This window comes from Aphelocoma coerulescens, chromosome 7, assembly GCF_041296385.1.
Source record: "Aphelocoma coerulescens isolate FSJ_1873_10779 chromosome 7, UR_Acoe_1.0, whole genome shotgun sequence".
Taxonomy (NCBI): Eukaryota; Metazoa; Chordata; class Aves; order Passeriformes; family Corvidae; genus Aphelocoma; species Aphelocoma coerulescens.
This window is the reverse complement of record NC_091021.1, coordinates 20056084-20076980: the sequence shown is the minus strand read 5'-3', so window position 1 is coordinate 20076980 and position 20897 is coordinate 20056084. Positions and strand designations below refer to the sequence as shown.

The 20897-nt window shown below is 36.8% G+C and overlaps 1 protein-coding gene across 2 annotated transcripts in view; it reads right to left on the bottom strand.

Annotated features, from left to right (window-relative positions):
* The window catches only part of LRP2 (LDL receptor related protein 2), a 118094-nt gene that overhangs the window by 55314 nt on the left and 41883 nt on the right, over positions 1 to 20897 (bottom strand). For both annotated transcript variants that reach the window (XM_069020729.1, XM_069020730.1), the window contains exons 17-31: positions 20118 to 20310; positions 18826 to 18951; positions 18400 to 18530; positions 17500 to 17637; positions 16340 to 16621; positions 14889 to 15128; positions 14136 to 14255; positions 13664 to 13780; positions 12113 to 12490; positions 10989 to 11237; positions 8505 to 8716; positions 7882 to 8066; positions 6797 to 7025; positions 5518 to 5695; positions 3425 to 3553 (exon numbers count right to left, since the gene is read on the bottom strand). In XM_069020729.1, the coding sequence (XP_068876830.1) occupies positions 3425 to 3553; positions 5518 to 5695; positions 6797 to 7025; positions 7882 to 8066; positions 8505 to 8716; positions 10989 to 11237; positions 12113 to 12490; positions 13664 to 13780; positions 14136 to 14255; positions 14889 to 15128; positions 16340 to 16621; positions 17500 to 17637; positions 18400 to 18530; positions 18826 to 18951; positions 20118 to 20310 (2907 nt within the window). The remainder of the gene's footprint in view (positions 1 to 3424; positions 3554 to 5517; positions 5696 to 6796; positions 7026 to 7881; positions 8067 to 8504; positions 8717 to 10988; positions 11238 to 12112; positions 12491 to 13663; positions 13781 to 14135; positions 14256 to 14888; positions 15129 to 16339; positions 16622 to 17499; positions 17638 to 18399; positions 18531 to 18825; positions 18952 to 20117; positions 20311 to 20897) is intronic.

Below are 20897 nucleotides of genomic sequence, written 5' to 3'. Positions count from 1 at the left end.
GAAGTAAATAAGGCAGGATCACTCACTGCCAGACAAGAGAAAAAGGATATTTGTGCAGCGGCTCTAAGCTGTTTTTTCAAATCTCTGAGAAGGGGAACCAGACAAAGCTCTGAGGATTCTGCAGGACCTGCCTGTAATGGGTTCTAATGCCTGTTAAGCAAGACTCACAACCAAAGAACAATGTCACAGCAGCAACTGCTGATCATTATTATTAAATGTAACTACAGTAATGTTTTCTTGTTTTATCCCTAAGGGAGCAGACATACTCCTTTATGGTATATTTACTTTTAGGTAAACTTGTACCATTATTCTTAAATCTTATTAACAAAGAGCAGCTTATCAGGTGATCTGACAAAATGCATCAGAGAGCTGCAGAGTGAGGGTCAGCAACTACATTTCTTCATCTGCTAGGGAGCAGGGGAAGAAAATCTCCTGAACAGGTATTCCCCTCTCCCTTGTGCTTTGCTCTTTGGAGAACAAATTCTAGCCTCTTCTTCCCATAGGCACAAGCTACCACTGAACAGGGAACTGGGCTGTTGTAGCAGTAACCCATTTCCTCTTTTATAATAGATCAAAGACTTGGTTGGTTGGTTTAGTTTTGATTTTCTTTACTGGCTGCTTAATACATTTATATAAATTTTGCAGTCAAAATTTTGACATAAAAAGCCACCAAACACAGCATCACTGCACCTCTCAAAAGTTATTCTCCATACTTCTCTCTGGCTGCTAGAAGTATTTGTCAAATTTAACTCATTACTTCAAGTTTTACATCTATGCAAATCTACACAGCTTGATTATTCCTCATTCTTATAACAGAAAACAGAGAAAATTTGCTGGGCTATAGAGATATAAAAACCTGTGTAGGTTCATCAGATTGGCATTAATATAACTTCTGCAATTCTTAAACTTAATACAATTTACATGACAAATTATAACCCATATAAAATTAATGTATTGCTATATTAAATATGCACATGTGCCATGTTAATACAATATTTTAATATATACAAATTCTGCTGTTTCCAAGCCAGCTTGCTACATTACCATCTTTTATATCAATCTGAAATGCAACTTAAAATAAAATAAGCACAAAGGCAAGCTTTCTTCATCTTATATAAAGCTAAAAATGGTGCAATCCTAGAATCGATGCCTTTCCATCCACATGAGGTTGGTAGTATTCAACATGCAAACAAAGTAGGCAGAGACCAGCAATATTGTTGTTTGTAGAGACACTGGGCAATCAAATGCATGCAGCTCAGTTTAATCTTACTTCTGAAAGATTGTGCTGGCCTATTAAAGTAAACAGTGACAGCAAGGATAACAGTAAAGATTAGTACAGAAATGGCAAATGCCTATTCATGTGTAATCATGGAATCATAAAATGGCCTGGGTTGGAAGGGACCTTAAAGATCCAACTCCAACCTTGTTCCAATCTTTCTGCCATTGGCAGGGACATTAATCATTAGCAATTATTAAAATATTTTACAATGAAAAGAATAAGTATATTTTTTATAACTTTTTCTGGTGTGCTGACCTTCAGTAAATACATATTTTTAAATTACCCAAATCTGTAGATGCTTTCTACATACTGTTTTAACTGTATAAAATACATCTAAATAGAAAAAAAAATAAGCCCATATGGTTCAAAAGAATTGGGCTTCACAGAAAGATACTTCTACTTCTCTCTTACAGAACAATTATGTCAATAAAAGGGCCACAGTTGTACCTAAGCAGACCCAGGGAAATTTGCAACATGTGAAAAGTAAAGATAAGAAAAGTCAAGAGCTCAATTCAGTGGCAGAATTGGGTCAACCTCTACATGTGCATGTGCTTCATCAAGGGCACGCTCCGTTTCTTCCATCATGATCCCTCTATAAGCCTGCACATAATCTAACAAGTGAAGATTTCTAAAAGAATCCCTCTTTTTTGTAATAGCTTAAACAAATTCACACTTCATTTCAGATTATATAAATTGGTAATTCCCTTGCTGCTGACTAAGAAAAATGTGAATGCAATACAGCCCTTTAAAGAGCCCACTGCTAAGTATCAATCAGGAAAAGAATGTGATACTGGCCCTTAACATTAAGAAAGTTTTAAAAGTCTTAAAACAAAAAAGGATTTTTTGACTGACAGATTTCTAGTGTTAGCTCATCCCAAAGATAATTTCTACTTAAATTTCAGTGATTTGAAGCTTCCTGTATAGGGAGGCACCAAAGCACACTTAGTATCTGTACAATTGATGGAAAAAATAATAATGAATGCTTCATCTAAAAAAAGCGATGTGGTCAAATTTCTAATCACAAATTGCCTACCACTAATCTGAATTTTTGTGACTTCTTTTTAAATGAATGGACTAAATGACTTATACAAATCACTGAGATCTGTGGACTATCCAAAGAAAATTCAGTGGTATTTTTTGATACGAAGTTGTTTACAAAAGTTAGTTCTGTCACACCTGCGTCACAGATAATCACATGTAATTTTATGCCGTGTTTCCAGACCTTCTGCATTTGGCACCTTCTGCTTTTTTACACTGGAGAGGGAAAAAGCTGAAGATGAGAAATCTTGATCTGAATTCTAAAATGCATTAGTTCTGATAGGCTGAAGAGAGTGATAAGTAAGAAGAAGAACATCTTGCCTCATTAGAGGAAATCAAAAGATCATTAATTACTTCTTAGCAAAATACAGGCTGAGAAAGAGTGTCATAGTCACCTCAAATATATATGAAAAAAACCATACCAGTGCTAAAGGAGAACTACTGATGCTATTTATCCTGAAGGACAAAAATGTTATCAGAAATGGGCATAAAATGGGGAAAGACTATATCTGAACAGAAAATCAGATTTTCAAATATCAAAATTGTGAGGTTCACTGAATTTTAGGCTCAAGAACCCAGATTAATCTAGAACTGGAGCTTGACTGGTAAAAGGTTACATATGATGTGCAGTCAAGGGCAACAAAGAAACAAACTTCAGTGACCAAGTAAGTCCCTTCCAGTCCTGCATCCTGACATTCTTACAATTAGAATCCCTGTTTCCAAGCTGAATACTTATAATGAACACAAGGATCTGCCACAGTGTTTTCATTTTTAACTGATACTAAGCTCCTTCCATATGCATTCCAACAGCCAAACATTCCATGCGGTGAGAAATTTTAAAATGTGGCTTCTTTAAAATGTTTGTAAGAAAATTGATTTCACTCATTTTCTCCAAATGAAGCATCTGAATCTCTGATTCAGTTCTTTCCCAAACCTGTCTCCAAACCATTAGGCGAAGTATATTCCATGTGTCCTAAATGAAGTCTGTCTGGAGTGGCACAAACTGATTTCATGAGCAGTAGCCCACAGAAGTATGCTTTTTGCCTGGGAGAGGGATGGATTTGACAATATCAGTTCTTTTTTATCATCGCATTATTACTGCCCTACCTCTCATGCAGTTCCTGTTATCAGGAGAGAGGATCCATCCTGAAGGGCAAGCACAGGAAAAAAAAAGTGGTCCAGATGAAGAAAGTAAGCAGAGGTGGCTACAGGGAGATGATGCACAGGAGTTAATACCTGAAAATAAAAAGGAACTATTAGCAACTATAACAATATGAGCAACTAGAGAGAATATTCTGTCTCATTGCTACTGATAACATCAACCCAGAATCAAGACAGCTTTGCTATTTCTTTAAAATTAAAATAACGAAATTATTTCTAGGAACTGCAAGCAATACAATACACTTGTAACAGGATACAATTTTCCATGCAAACCCAGTATCATTATCATAGTGATCTTTTCAACTTTTATGCATCATAACAAAATCTTTCAAACTCCATTTCACACTTTTCTTAACTACATGAGGAAACGTGGCATTTGCAGTCCTTGGTTGCAATAACCCTTCGAGATGGGGAATTTAAATTATTTGCTGCAACTTCTTGGAGAAACTAAAGAGAAAATAGTTGCAATGTCTTTTTCAAAGATAGTGGGAGTTCAATGCCAAATTTCTTAGATCATTTTGAAATTGTCAATCTAAAGTTGTAAAATGTAAAGAAACCAGACATTGAAGGTCTCTCCTGACTGCTATTATTACTATACATTAAAATTCAACCTAGATCACTTCCACAAAATTGCTGCTAAAGAAGATTTTTCAGAATGAGTAATCTTCATAGAAAACAAAAATCAGGTTTTGAGCATATCCTTAGCAATTGCAGAAGACCTAATTCTAAAAAGCTTGGAAGTTCCAGAAATTTACACAATAGTTACTAAGATAAAAACTAACAAGAACTGAAAACAAACTAACATAACAATAAAATAATGGCATAAACTCAGAACTCAAACTCTAAGAAAATTGTTCATGTCATCAGTATAAAGAATCTAAACTCTGGTTAGTTTAGATTTACAAAAAAAAGGAGAGGGGATGACAGTAGATGACTGCATCTGGAATTTCAATCAGCAAGTAATTATTTCTTCATTAGTCAACATCAATATGTTGTGCTACTCTGCTAGTGCTCTATTCCTCCTTTTCCATCTGGCCACATAAAGTACAATAGAATAATTCAAAATGAAAAATTATAAATGTACTAAATACAATGAAGAAAAAGAAAAAAATTTCTCAACCAGTGATACAAAGTTTTTTAAACCTTGGGTTGTAAAACAAAACCTGTCAAACCATAATTATGATGCGTAAATTAATGCTACACTCTGCTAACTGATCAATTTGCTGTGAGAATGCTAGATGAGTTTAGTTCTGAACGTGACTGAGGAAGGTTTTGTTCCAAAACAAATGCAGCACTGAAAGTACTAGTGCCTAACTCAGATGCAAGTCTCCGCCCTCCCTGGCATGGGGGTGTCTTTCAAGGAACAAAAACAAAAGGTTATTTTAATATTTGTTACTTGGAAACACTCCATACACAAGAAATATAACTAAAGCTGAAAGATAATATTCATATCAATATACTTCCCACTCTTCAAGTCATGCCATGAAATAACAAAAAGTCTGATATGAACGATGTCTACCTAACAGAAAGAATTTTTTTCACAGTCTTTCAGCTGCAAGAGATCACCTGCAGAAGACCTCAGGGAGAATATTTAATGCAATGAAGGGGTCTATTTATCATTATTGTTTCATTGACTAAAATGATATAGAAGTACTTTCAGAGAAGGTTGATGACAGTAATCTTTTTAAAAAGAATTATTAATGCACAAGAAATTGAATCTAGTATGCGGCAGAGAGAAATTTTTTTTATTAAAATGCTTTCCAAAAATGCTTCATTTGTCTTATACAAATATTCAGAAGTGCAAGAAAATGGCACATACCACCTCCTTATTATTCTTTCTGGTTAGTCATTATCCTGAAATGCTGCCTAGATGGTTACTTTCCCTAACACCAGATTGAACAGTTGTAAGTCTATAGTAGTAATTACTTGCTTGTTTTAACCCAATCCATTTGCTGAAAAGACTGATTCCTGGTGTTCCAGTGCATGACATTACTGCATGCTTATTTCTGCAATTACCAAAGTTGTTTTGATGAACTTACCGTTAGGCTGCTTTACAGGATGGACTGCCACAAGACCCAATGGCTGGTGAATATTATAAATCATAACTGTCTGGTTTCCTCCATGCCATTTATTGGCCCGAATTACTCGATTAGTATAGCGGTCACTCCAGTACACAAAATCTTCAAAGACGGTTAGAGCATGCGGATGCTGCAATATCTAAACAGGCAAGGTTGAGTATTAATTTAGTTCTGAAGATTTGTATATGTAAACCTTGCAATGAAGTAACAACAGAGCTGAGCATAACTGTTAGATAAATAAATAAGGAAGCAACCATGTCTCAAAAGGTATTTTCCAGAAAGAAAAAAAGAAGTATCATCTATTGTCTAAAAACAAGACATAAATTACGAGGAAAACATATTTTTTAAAAAACTAAAATGCTATCTAGACTCTCTGAGATGAAGAAAATGAGGAATTAACAAAGCAGTCTAAATATAGGGCAGAACCAAAAGATGAAAACCCAATAGCAGATTTTCAAGAGCACATTGGAAAAATGTCTAATGGGAATTACAGACCTGTCAAGAACTTGCATTCCTGATAAGCTCCCCTAAAATTTACCAGGGTTCAAAGAAGGTAGCTTATCTAGATTTCAGATAACCAGGAGTGGAAAGATTGCCTTGGCTCTTATTTCACACTAATTGTCTCTCCAGCCAAAAGTAAAAGCCCCAAAAGTCAATTCTTGAAAACATTCAGGTGGTTATTGATACCACTTTCTGTGTATCAACTGAACATCTGAACTATTGTGTTCATACAAGGACAGTGCTACAAGCTGCCAGGAGCACTTCCCTGGGAGATAGCCTGTAAGAGGGATGGTCCTGATGGAGTTGCTGCGCACACCAAGTCCCAGTAGCACAAAACCCTTCACTGCTGTCAACAACAGTAGCAACAGTCACCCACAAAAGACCAGAAAAGGTTTCTCCAGGCTTTTTGTACCATATTTGCCTACAGAAAATGCACCACCTAATAGCAGCAATGTCAGATGTCACCTTCAGATTTCATACATGCAGACAGAAAAGATGAGAATGATCTAAAGCACTAAGTCTACATGCAGCTCCAGGCTCTGCTGAAGATCTCCTGAGAGACTGAATAGGATATGCAATTCCTCTTTTTACAGCAGCAAGAAGAAGCTAAAATATTTCACATCTGCTTCACTCAAGTATTTTGAAGAAAAATACACCCAAGTCTACGACAATGAAAATATATTTTTATGTACTATCAGCAGGGACATGGGAAAACAACAGCTCCTCATTAAAGTCTTACCAGATCACTTGCAACCACCTGTCGTCTGTTGTTTCCATTGTAATCACAGAAATCGATATAATCAAGATAAGCATCAGCAAAATAGAGAAGTTTATTTGGATAATCAATGGAAAGTCCATTGGGCCAGTAGATTTTATTATTAATAATCACTGTGCGCATTTTGCCATCCATGCTGGCTTTTTCAATTCGAGGGTTTTGGCCCCAGTCAGTCCAGAACATTACATGAGCACTGAAAAAAGTAACTTGTGGTTACTGATCTGGGAAAAAAAACTAGCTACCTATTGAGAAACATTACATGAAGACTCATAAGCCAAAAAATAGAAGCAATCTTTCTAAGAACAGTCCTACACAATGACACTGAAATTATTTATTTTAGCAATATGCTTACATAAGATATTACAGTAATTTCTGTTATAAAAATACTTTTAGTACTTCTACTGCTGTTTCTATTTGTCAATAATAGCAGCATATAGAAGCTACTGGTATCACTGGTTTTTAATGTTGATTATAATCTGATTCTCCAGTTCCTACATAATAATTTAATACAAGCATATACTCTTACAGGTATGCATTGATAATGTTAACAGCACTAAAACTAGCAGTAAACAGAGTTCAAGGCATTGAAGATCTCAAAAACAAGTAAAAGTTTGTACATGAACAATTCAAATAATCATATTTCACTTATTCTATGCCACTTGCTGTCTGAAATGGGAAGGTGCTTTTGTGATAACAATACAATCTAAATAATTACTTTAGACTTGGGGCTATGAAAGTAAGCATATGACATTAAATCATATACAGGCTTGTGGTATATCACCAACTGAAGTGATACATCATCATTTTTGAATTAATATTTCTTAACTAGGAAGCAAATGTATAAAAATCTTTTATAGCTAAAAAGTCATCTTGTTACACTGAAACAGAGCAACATCACCAGTAATTACCTCATGACTTTAAATATTAATCAACTCTGCAAACACACTAAATTTTGTCATTTACAATTTCAATACAATTTGGCCATGTCCCAAATTTTAATAGTTACATCATAAAATAGGCATGTTTAAAAAAAAAATTTTAAATCTTACTCAGTTCTGGGATCTAACACTAGTCCTCTTGGGTTTGTTATATTTTCACTAATCAGCACAGTCCTGTGGCTCCCGTCCATTTTGGAGACTTCAATCGTTTCCAGAACAAAGTCTGTCCAGTAAAGGTTACGACCGACCCAATCTACCGCTATGCTTTCAGTCACAGTGACACCACTGTCAAACACCTGTTTAATAACAAAAAAGTTTATATTAAATTTTACCCTTTTCATTTCTACAGATATGGAAAATGGGGAACCAAGTTTCCATATCTTCTAGGTCTATTATGCAGAGGGAATCACAGCGTACACATATTCAAAGTGATGGCAAAGCATAAACCCAAACAATCCTACTAACTTCAGTAGGTCTATTGAAGAAGTTAGAATTTTCTTATAGGAAAACCAGCTTACAGTTTGATGTTTTAAAAAGGGCTTCTTGAAAGCATTCAGGTTTTTTTTTCAAACAGCTATATGAAATGTTAGCTTAGCACCTACAAAGTTGTTTCACTTTGTCCCTGTTATCTCTCTTCTTACTATATTCGGATTTCCCTCTTCCTCTTTGTCAATTGAAGACACAGTGTCTTCATTTTCTTTTGACAAAAGAAAAACTTACTCAATGAAACTTACTATTTTTCGGTCAGTCCCATTTTGATAAGCACTCCAAATTTTATCCTGTGTTGTATCAGACCAAAAGATACGATCTGTGATTGAATCAAAATCAATAGCCACAATATTTGTCCCATCCCGAACCAGAGAATAAATACTGTGTGACTGAGAAGTGATGTTATCCACAACGATTTGGTTACGACTTGCCACCAGCAAAAGAAGATTCACAGATTCTGTCAGAGGAATAGAAATTAAAATAAACCCATGAGCAATTCAACAGTAACTGGGAGAAAAAGAAACATGAGTAATTTAACATGACTTTATAGCATCAAAGCTGTTGTATCTAAATATATATATTGACAAATTCAAATCAATTCTCAGGCCAAGATATATTATCATATCCAGTCTGTCCATCTTGACTTTTAAATCAACCTTGGCTTTTCTCCATCACTCTTTCTACATACTTCCCTTCCAGGCTCCTACCTGGACCTTAGGTCCTCTTCCCCACTGTCAAAACAACAAAGGTTAGATTGTTGCTGACATCCAACACTCATTCCTCCATAAATCTCTCTCATCTCCCACTCCTGATTCAATCCCCAAAGTTTTTGCCACCTCAAATTAAACTGCTCAGCCTGGTCTTCCTCCTTTGTAATCCACCTTCTCTTTTTTCCCCCTTGAGACTGTGTGGGAACAATGGACAAGAAACAGATTACAGGAAAGCCATAGATTGCTGTAATTAGGTTGCACAGATAAGACTCCGAAAAACAACTGAAGAGTAGCAACCACAAAGACAGCAAAGTACAAGAAACTCCCTATTAGTAAGGGCCAAACTTATGTGCAGGAAAAATGCAAGTGTCTTCTACAACCTGAGTAAATCCTTAAACCAGGAAACCTGTACAGACAAATTCCACTGGGTATGTGGCTCCTCCACACTGTCAGTGTACTAGATAAGAGACAGAGAACAACTGGCAGCTAGGCTGTGTCAGTGATGTTTCCTCCTTACAAATCAGCAAAGTACAGCATAGGCAGTAGGTAAGGCTTATGAAAGGCTGAGATTTAAATACTTTGTGAGCATTGAACTTTATGAACAGTTAATTTTGGCCTATGGCTTACAAGTCTCTGACATTGCTTTTCTTCAAAACATTATTTTTGACCATTCCAGGGCTAAAAATAAGTGTTCATTTAAATATATTATTTCAATGAAATATTGGTTTCTAATTAACCCCTCAGCAGACAGTTTTAGTTCTCAAGGTCATCTGCCATGAACAACTCTAAGTTGTTTAAGTCTGTTTAAGGCTGTTTAAGTCTGCTCTTTTAAAAGAGAACAATATTAAAATGGCAAAGTTTTGGGGGTTAGGATTTTTCCTTTTGTTTCTTTCTCTCAGGGAATTTTCTCCCATTTGTTGCTAAGAGACAATAACAATTGGTACTTAAGACAAAGGGTATAGCCAAGGAGAAGGGGGATGAGTGCAGCTGGCTGCACTATCGTAGCTGAGGGGCATTCTCTTGGGAAGGGCAGAGATACCATGAGATTTTGGCTGGGGGTGAGGGGCTGGGCTTGGTTCTTCTTGCTCTCCATCAGAGAACAGTTGAGCTGTTGCTTACTGCAAGGTGAATTCACTGCCATTGCCAGAGCCCAGCCCAGCCACTGCTTCTTCCTTACTGTGGGTGAGCCTCTGCTCGTAAGAGCAGCCGTTGGACTGGGACCTTATTAACACCCTACCTCACTAGAAAAGACCCTCACCATCTGCTCGGGTGCCTCATGGGAAAACCCAGGACCCAGAGCCCCCTGAGCCACCTCCAAGGAAGCTTCTCCTGGCTGCATTTGGGAGGAGGGCTACCACTGCCCAGCCCCACCATTTCTCTGCCACTGCTCTGGGTTTTTCGCTACACTCTAACCCTTCACCTTCCGCCTGCCAGGACACCTCACAGCTCCTGCTACAGCTGCAGAGTTTCTGATACATTTTATTTGCTACTCCGGGGTCTGCTTGTCCCTGCCATTCCGGCCTCTGCTCCGAGGTCCCTGCTGCAGCCCATGTCACCACCCAGCCCTCCCGCCATTACCACGTGAGGGAGACGCGGCCGCGCTCGCGCCACAGCGCCCCCTGCAGGCGCGGGGGAACCATGGCAGCCGCCCTGCCCGGCCGGGAGCCACCAGCGCCCCTGCCGGCTGTGAGCGGAACTGCACCGAGGGGAAAGGGCCCGCGGCCCAGGGAGGCTGGCACCGGGTTTGTGGTTCTGCTTGTTCTTGCTGCCGTTGTTGTTTGTTTGCCTTGTTACACATATACATACTAGTAAAGAACTGTTATTCCTTTTCCCGTATCTTTGCCTGAAAGCCCCTTAATTTCAAAGCTATAATAATTTGGAGGGAAGTGGAACATATTTTCTACTCCAAGGGATGTTCCCGCCTTCCTTGGCAGACACTTCTCTTCCAAACTGAGACACAAAGATGGACAGTTTTCAGACACTGCTGTCATTCTTTAGACTGACATCAATGTTTCTCACCTGCTGCTTTACAAGTCCTCCCATTGGCTTCTAGAATGTATCCTTCATCACAATAACACCTAAAAGAGCCTCTCTCATTGTAACAGTGCTGACTACAAAAGCCTGGAGGGTCACATTCATTAATATCTTCACAGGTCTTGGAGTCATTTGCAAGCTGGTATCCAATAGGACAGGTACACTGAGCTCCAAAAGGTCCTTGAATACACTCATGAGTGCAGCCAGCATTATTGTCAGAGCAGCTCTCCTGATCTGAAGTTGGGTCGGGGAAAGAAAAAAGCAAATCATCAACAAAGGCTTCCTATGATAAATTTAAATCTTTACAATTGCATTCTTAGCCTAAGACTGCTGCTAAAACGACTGCAGAATCATCAGTCATGCAGTGTGAGACTGGACTGTGGTCCTTATGCAAAATATACACAGTGCACATAAAGACAGGTAACAACATTGCATGCACTGAATCCCATCAAACTAACGCCAAACAGAAGGCTGTCTAAGCATGTACAACAACTTTTTCAAAAATAGCTAGAAATAAACAAAAATTTACCACTCCAAACCTAAAACTGTATAAATAATAATTTTAAATTGCTTATAATCATACCTGGCTGGGGTTCATCTGAGAATGTGCATTGATTAAAGGGAAGAAGGAGGAAAGAAGGAAAGAAAAAGATTATATTTAAATCAATTCATAATCAACATAAATACAAATTCTGGCTGCACATGAACATCTTGATTCTAATCATGATTCTTAAAGTTAGAAATTTAAAATAGAATATTAAGGACTGAATCACATTTCATCTGAATTTAAAGCATATTATGCTATAGTGAACGTGTTCAGGAACACAAAGTTCATTCCCAAGTAGTTGTATAAAAATCTATATTTAAAGTCAGTGAAAGTCATATTGGAATTCAGAGCACAAGATTGGACACAGCTAATGAATTCCTCAGTCATCACTGTAGTCTCTTTTCACTGCAAGTAAGTTCCACTTAGAAATTAGAGCTCTAATTACGCTGTGCTTACATATCTGCTAGAAACATTGTGACACTAAATAGAGCATGCTGAATATTCCATTTTTTTCAGCAGACATAACACATAGTCTGTAGTAGATGCATGAACAGTAACTTACTGCACAATGGGGATTCATCAGCTCCATTAGGACAATCAGCAGAATTATCACATACTTTGCTGAGATTCACACAGATACTGTGACCTGGACACTGCCACTGCCAGCTGGGGCACCGGAAAGGTTGAGTCGGACAATCTCTCTCATCGCTCATATCCCTGCAGTCATTATCACCATCACAGATCCATGCTCGATACACACAGTTGCCATTATCACAGCGGAAAAGCGATGGAGGACACGTTCTGGCAGGACATCTATGATGTTCATCTGAGCCATCTGCACAATCAAGATGGCCATCACATTCCCAGTTATCAGGAACACAATTGCCATCTGATTGACACTGGAATTCATTCTGGTGGCACATCCCTGGTGGTCTTGTAGCTGGAACAGTGACAGACATTCAACAGTTCAGAAGCTGTTTCAATTTTAGATTGAGAAGCAAAACCACTATGTTCATTTCATCTCTTAACATTGCAATAACTACTTACAATGCTATTAAGAACTGTGTTGCTTTTAGATCAGGCCATAGAATCACAGTCAGTCAGCCAATCTACATGACATTTCAAAATGTGACCAATTCAGCTCCTACTTTATAATGTGATCAACAAGGCAATTCAACTCTTGTTATACTTTGAGCAAGCACATATTGATACCTATGTACCTGTCCAAAGCTACATGAAATCAGGTTGGAAATTTCCACCACCCTGAGTGGTAATATTTTAACTAATTTAAGTGTAAAAAATTACTCAAAAAAAATTTTCAATCTAACTCTCATATATACCAGTTTTTCTGTTTTCTAGATTAATAGACTTAATTTTACTTTAAAATCCTGAGACTGAAATGCCAAGTAAAAAAAAAAAGTTATAGCCAAAAGGAATGCAAACTCTCCTCCTTGCTTGAACAATCCAATCTTGTCAGCACAATCTGCTTAGTCTACTCCAAGATGATTAGAGATATGGAGCACCTCTCCTATGACAAAAGACTAAAAACCTGAGATTTTTCAGCCTGGAAAAGACTAAGCTTAGGGATGACCTAGTTGTGGCCTTTCTTGTAGGCTCCCTTCAGGTACTGTAAGACAGGGAGAGACTTTTAACAAGGGCATGTAGTTACAGGACAAAGAGGAACGGCTTCAAACTGAAAGAAAGTAACTTTAGATTAGATATTGGGACTAAATTCTTTACTGTGAGGATGGTGAGGCACTGGAACAGGTTTTCCAGAGAAGTTGTGGATGCCCTATCCCTGAAAGTTTTCAAGGCCAGGTGGGATGGGGCTTTGAGCAACCTGGTCTAGTGAAATGTGTCCCTGCCCATGGCAGGAGGGTTAAAACTAGATGATCTTTAAGGTCCCTTTCAACCCAAGCCATTCTATGAATCTATGACACTCTTGAGCTGGAACCCGTGTTTGAAATTCCTGCTCAGGAAAATGGTGTAAAGACAAGTTTCCCTGAAAAGAATATATAGGTTTCAAGGACAGTATTTGACATAGAAGATAAAGGAAACTTCCAGAAGTATCACTTAATAATGGATATCTTTCTTTCAGCATCAGTATACTTACGGCAATCAGCCTCATCTGAGTGATCATTACAGTCAAAAACACCATCACACTGGTAGTAGGTGCTGATACACTGGTCTCCACTTAGACACTTAAACTCTGTGGCACTGCAGTTATATACTACAAAATTAAAAAACATTGAATGTTATTTATTTACTTTACAGAGCTGGACTGAACCAAATTTACCCTACAGGTGCTTAAGTCTGATACGGTATCAATTCCACTGAAGACCATAATTTCCCTGAGACACAGAAAATGCAGTGACTTTGGAATCCACAGAAAACAGAGGAAACAGATTTCAGCCCTCCTCAAGCAGCCGAGAGATCAAAAGCATCACAAACAGGGTTAATTTATGGAAAGGTTTATTATGCATTCTGCTGTCTTGGGGCTGGTAATATGAGATCACCAAAGACTGCTTTGGGGGCAAGTGTGAGGAAACAATAAAGAGGCATTGAATAAAGAAAGTTACACTTACTGCAGTCACGCTCATCAGCACCATCTATACAATCTTTGTCTCCATCGCAGACATAGAACAGGTCAATACAGCGATGGTCTGGACACTGAAATTGCCCGGGTTCACAAGTACCTGTGAAAGCTATTAAGAATGACAATAAATGCAAATGTACCACTTTCCTCTCTTTTGAAATCAGCACATTGCTGAGAAAGTAGAAAAACATTATGCCTAACTTGCAGCATATAATGCAGCAACTAGCAATCATATAAATTACAAGCACTAATAAATCAATATCTGGTAATTTTTCATTTATATGTAGGCTTGGGCTCATGGAAAATAAACAGAAGGTTCCAGGTAGTGGATAATAACTCTAAAGAAAGTATATGAAAAAGCTACTCTCTTACTTCTGGTAAAAACTTCCAGCCTAGATTAGGTGACTACACCATTAGCCATCACTGAGATCACTTGGAAAGTATGTGTTTAGGACATCTTAGCTCTAACTGCTTTTTGCTAATTACAGTGGATGACATTATGCAGCACCATGATTATGATTATCACATTTGCTCCTTTTTTTTTTTTAATTATTTCTCTGCATTCTACTTGGTCCTAGAACTTCAAATTAGATGAGTTTTCCACATCTTAAGGACTACAAAATATCAGTCTTAGATACTAGTCCTTTTTTCCCAATTTCATTTATCCTCCTTATACCAACAGATATATCTATGTAGATATGCACAGTTGATTATGAAAACAACAGGCAGGCATGATACTCACTGCAGTTTTTTTCATCTGAGCCATCACCACAGTCATTATCAGTATCACATAGCCAGATTCTTGGAATACATCTTCTATTATCACAGGTGAACTGGGTTGCAGGGCATGAAGAGGGTCCTTGTGTGGGACAATGCAATTCATCACTGCCATCAAAACAGTCATTATGCTTATCACAACGCCAGCGACCCGGAATACACTGTCCACTGGCACAGGTAAAAGCTGAAGAAGCACAAGTATTGTCTGAATAAAAGAAAAGAAAAAAAGTTTTATAAATATCTCCAAAACTTGCCTTTCCTGCAACAGTAATCAGTACAGTCATTACACTTTCAGAATGCCTAAAATATGCATCAAATTCTAAAATGCACATTGCTTAGAATTAAAATGTCTGTTATGCAACATGATGCAGAACTGAACAGAATACTAACAAACTTTTTTAAACTGCAGGAAGCAATAAAAAATTAAACAGTTAAGCACTCCAAAACTATGTAAAGAACAAGAAAAGTAACTCCTTCTAGAAACCATTTGCTTTATACTTTTCCCCAAAAGATATTCTAGTTATTATAAAATAATCCATTAATAAGAAACAGTTTATACCTTAGTCATACTAGTTAGTCCTATGCATTAGGAACACATTTTATTACTGTGTCCTATTTTCTTGTTCGTGATTTGAGAGAATTAACTCTGAAGAAGCACCAGATGTGTCATAAAAGCCTCTTCAATATCTTTAGTATCTTATCCTCTCTTCAATGCCTTATCAGCCATGGTTATCCCACTGTTCTCTCAATTCACTTGAACAACAAAATAGTTTGTGTGAGACATTTTACTGTAAAACCAGGAAACGAACCAATGTGCTTTTAATTTACTTCACTGTTAAAATCCAGATGTAACAAATAGATAAGCATTGCCCAAATATTATCAAAACCAAATTTTTTATTCTGATGTTAAGTGAAATAAAAGGTGCTGCTTTAATCTTAGAGGAAGGTTAGGCAATGTATATGGTTTTCTTATTTTTCTTATGGTGCTATTTTTTAAGTGTCTTCATCTTTAATAAGATGGCTTGTTCCTCTCCATGCATCCAAATTAGGCGAGCTATTGATATTCCAATATCTTTCAAAATTTTCAAAAAATTAAGAATAAAGACAACTTTTTTCTTTAGAAAATAAATTTTTGTTACTCTGTATATTTAATTTTGAGAATAGTGGGATATGAATATTTTCATGCATTGTTTAGGTGGATGATACTGAATCTTGTATTACTATGATATAATTTCTGAAGTAACTAATTATTCAAAGTAATTTCCAAAGTAACTAATCTCCCAGGAAGACTTTAGGATTTATTCACAGATGCAACCCTAAAAAATTGGAGTTTATTCCAGTGAAGCCATACTGACTCATTAAATTTCCTGAACTGCAAACAAGGAATACTAACTGCAGATTACAAAGATTACTTACTTAAAGAACCACAATTTTGTTCATCACTGTTATCATGACAATCATCAACGCCATCACACTGATAGTGTCGAGGCACACATCTTCCATTACCACAGGAAAATGAATAGGAGCCACACTGCAAAGTGGGTGGCTCATTGGATGGATCTTCAACACATGTCAGTTGATTTGGAGCCAGCTTCATGCCGTAAGGACACCCACAAACTCTCTGGAAGTTTGGTACTGGGAAGCAGAAATGGCTGCAGTCTCCATTGGGATTTGTTCCTCTATTACAGTAGTTAGAGCCTTAAAAAGTGATAGAGAAGATCAACATACACACTACTGATGACATCTTGGGAACTATTAAAAGTACATAATAAGTATAAAAAAAGGTGCTGTAGCAAGTCCTGGTTTTGCATGAACTGCAAAACAAGGTCAAGTTCATCGACAGCAGTAGTAGCCATAATATATAAGAAGTGTCGCATTCCATATACTCTTCCTTGAAATAAATGTTCATGGAAACCAAAAACATACTATTAAATTTCATACTCTTTTCTGGCAATTTTCAGCAACTATCTGGAAACAAGTATACTACCACAAATGAGAAGCTCTGTCTGGCCAAGGCTGGGAGACCCACTCCAATCTTTGGATACCAAGTAGTCAGAGAGCCTTAGGTTTAATCATATGTTTGATGAGAGCATTGGGTGTTTCACTAAATTAACTACAATACCAAATCCTTGGCTTAGATCATAGAATTGCATAGAATTTAAGGAAATAGGAAAGCAAGAAAATAAGAAAAAATAGTGATTTATACATACTAATTACTTGAAGAATAGTAATTTGATTAATAAACATTTACCCAATTCATCAAAATAAATAGTTTAGTTTAACTAAAACTTCTACCAGGAGAGGAGAAATACAAAGCTGTAGTTGCTGATACAATTACACAAAACACAATGGAATCTTAAGTTCACTTTGTTTGGTTATTAAGTACAGTCACACCCAGTCTGCACCAAGTCACAAAGCAATGAAAGATACAACATGTAATTGCAAGTGTCTGTGCTGCCTCTCTTGCATATCAGTTACGATTCATTTATAGAATTGAAACTGGAAATCTGCTGTCCTGACATTTTGTGTCTTATTCCCTATTTCACATCTTTCCTCTGTACAAGAAAAGGGCTCACCTATTTGGGAATGAGCATCGTATGCTTTAACATGCATAATGTTACTAATGCCCCTCCTAATGATAGTCATTTCTCCTCCATCAGACTTCCTCACTCGAACTATTCCACCAAGTCTCCAATCAGTGAAATAGGCATAACCTATTTTGAAAAATATTTAATATATTATAGAGCAACATGACATAAAAGATCAAGCATAATAAAAAAATCCTAGAAGACTTTTCACGCAAATTTAACCATTTTTCATAATTGTTTCATGAAAAAGACAAAAGAACCTTCACCACTTATAATGCTGTCAAAGTGCTTTAGTCACAGGCAGACATAACTTAGGAAAGCCTTCTCAGATACTACTGAAATTGACATATAACAAACCCAACCAGCATTTCAAATTCCAGGGCAATTTTAAGTCATTCATAAAGACTACTTTCCAGAAAACTTTAGAGTATTTTTGAAGATATTCTTAAAAAAATAAAAATCAAAAGGGGTCATATACTGACATCTTTCTTCAGAGACAACATAAATCCAGTAATAAAATCTACATATAATTATTAAAAATACGTATAATTATTAAAATCCTGAAATGCTGACCATCCCTGGAGTGGTGATTCACTTTGTCTGTTCAATATGAATAGCCCACCTTGAAAGCTATAATTAGTACAGCATATCTGACTTGTGGCATTACATGACCCACCCGATCTGTCTAAAATTAATTAAAAACAAATATACATAGAAACGAGCAAGAAGTACTGAATACATATTTTTAGTAAAAATTTTCAGGAGTGCTTTTTTGGGAAAACCAGTATTAAAAAATCTCGGTCATTTTATGTCTCAGACTCACAGATCACCATATGAAAAGAAAAATCGGTGATAATAATAGATAATATTTTTCAATGCCAGACTTACCTCCAAAAATAGTAAGGCCAAATGGGTGAGTCATCTGAGTAATGTGTTCAAGAGTCCGTCTGTCCAGCCCATCAAAGGTGCTGTGCTCGATTTTATCAAAAAAAGCATCCACCCAGTACAACCTCAGAGAACTAGAAATAAGGAAAATGTCATAGCTCTTTAAGTGACATTATGTCCATTAGGAAGCACTAGCATTTTCTTAAATAGTAATCTTAAACCTACAAGAAGCTGTTGGGGTGTGTGGGGAGGGATTCTGAGAAAACCTTACATTTTAAGGCTTTTCGACCAACTGAAAGATAAAGGTCTTCAATAAGAGTGTCAGTGCAAGCAATCTGACATCACTCCTTTGTTTTTAATCCCTCACAGTTTAAAGGAAGAAACATGCTGGCTCAAAAAAAGCTTCCCTGTCTCCTGCGTTGCCCTTACCTCCAGTCAATGGCGAGGCCATTAGGCCAGCCTAGCGTTGTATTGATAATTGGCAAGGCATGAGATCCATCACTCCAGGCCCTCATGATTTTTGCCGGACGGAACCAATCTGTCCAGAATATATACCTGAAAGGATACATGTCAGAAGACACATAAACTAAATGATATAATGTGATTAAACAGAGCAAACATTTGAAACAGCATTAACATTTTTCTTTGTACCACATCCTTCACATAACTTAAAAAAAATACAATTTCATGTTGTCCCTCTTCTCAATTGGCAGTGATACCAACAATTAATATTTATCCTGTATACAATTTCCAGAACCTTTTGAAGTATTTTGGCCCTTTAGATATAAAATATCCATAACTTGGTTAAAATTGTTAAGGTTCTCATGTAATTACTGACAGAGAAATATAATCAATCAAAAATGCATCTTCCAGGTAAAACTTACAAGCAAGCATGAATATTAAAAAGAATTTTCTCCTGATCCATTTGACTTATGCTTACAGGCAAAGAGTTGAAGTTAATGTTAAATAATTTTATGAAGCAGCAAACAAAAAGTGTTGGGATATCCAAGGATCCAGGTTCAACATTGTTCTTATGAGATTACTTTCAAAATAGTTTATTTGGTTACTCATGAAAAATCAATATCCAAGAATTAGGAAATTCAGTAGTATGACATTACAAAGTCAAACTATGCTGTGAAAGAAACACTGTTTTGGCATTGGCAAAGAACACAGAGCATGGAACTTGAAAGTAAGTATTTCCATCAAAGAAATGCAGGGCTTTATTTTATGTATGGAGTCACATATTGTAAAGTCTTTATGAAATACAGACAGTAGTATCCAATACGGTTCAAATAAAGAAATTCAGAGAGATAAAATGATGGAACCAATGTCAGCAGTCTGGGAATTGAAAGTATATTAAAAACAATTTAGCAAACTTCATCTTTCAACTGTGAGAAATAGCTTTCTAAGCTGAGTGACACAAAGAAACCAAGTTCTTTTGCCTTTTATCAATGAACAGAAGTAAAAGAAAAAATACATGGTGCTTTTAAAGATAATTCTTTTGAGTGCTTCTGTCACATGGATTCTCTCTCACCTTGCCCTGTCCTCTGGATGCTGAATCCTAGGCTGGAATAAAACAAACAAAATAAAGACAAGACAACTGAAAAGGGATGGTATTTTGAAAAGAACAGAAATCCAGAATCAGATGTAAGTCTAACCTCATCAGTTCTGTTTAAACCATAAGTTTGCACATAGAGTTTAAAATGAGAATCTAAACTTACCCAATAACAGGATGAACCACTATTGAGCGAGGATTATTTAAATTCTGAACAATTGCTCTCCTGGATTTATCTGCCAGCCTCATCACACTAATGCTCCTGTATCGAGGATCTGTCCAGTATAGGTTCTTTGAGATCCAGTCAAAGGCCAAATCTTCAACACTTTCCACTCTATTAGCAGTCAAGATCTCTCTTCCTGGAATTTATAACGCACATAATGATTGGAAAGGTTTAGGAATGGGGGAAAAAACATGAGTGCAGTATTCTATTCACAAAACTTGTGGTTCCCCTCGGTAAAAGCGCTACCTCTGTGCTACTTTATATAAAGACCAATAACCAAGGGAAAGGAGGGGTGCCCTTTGCTCTAGACAAAGAAAGAGTATGTCCAGGAGCTCAACTGCAAAAGAGGAGAAATAAAGACTAGCCAAAGGTCAGAGAAAAATCTATCACTAAGTTTACACTGAGAGTTTTGCCAATGAAGGTCAGTAAGGCCAGTGCAGTAAGGAGGACTTGCTCAGACTTTACTCTTTGCACAGTAATGGTCAGCTGCAGCCTACCATTAACCTGACCCAAGGCAGCAAGCAAGTGCAGAAGATTATATGCTGACATTCGATCATCATTATAAATTGGAGAGAAACATTCTGTACATTAGCAAAATAGGATTTCCAAAAATCTCACAAACTTAATGTTCTTTTTCTGTATTACAGTATCATAGCAAATATCCTGCTCTCCAGATAGGGAAATTAAAATAGAAACACAGTTTCCTACTACTGAAATGAATAC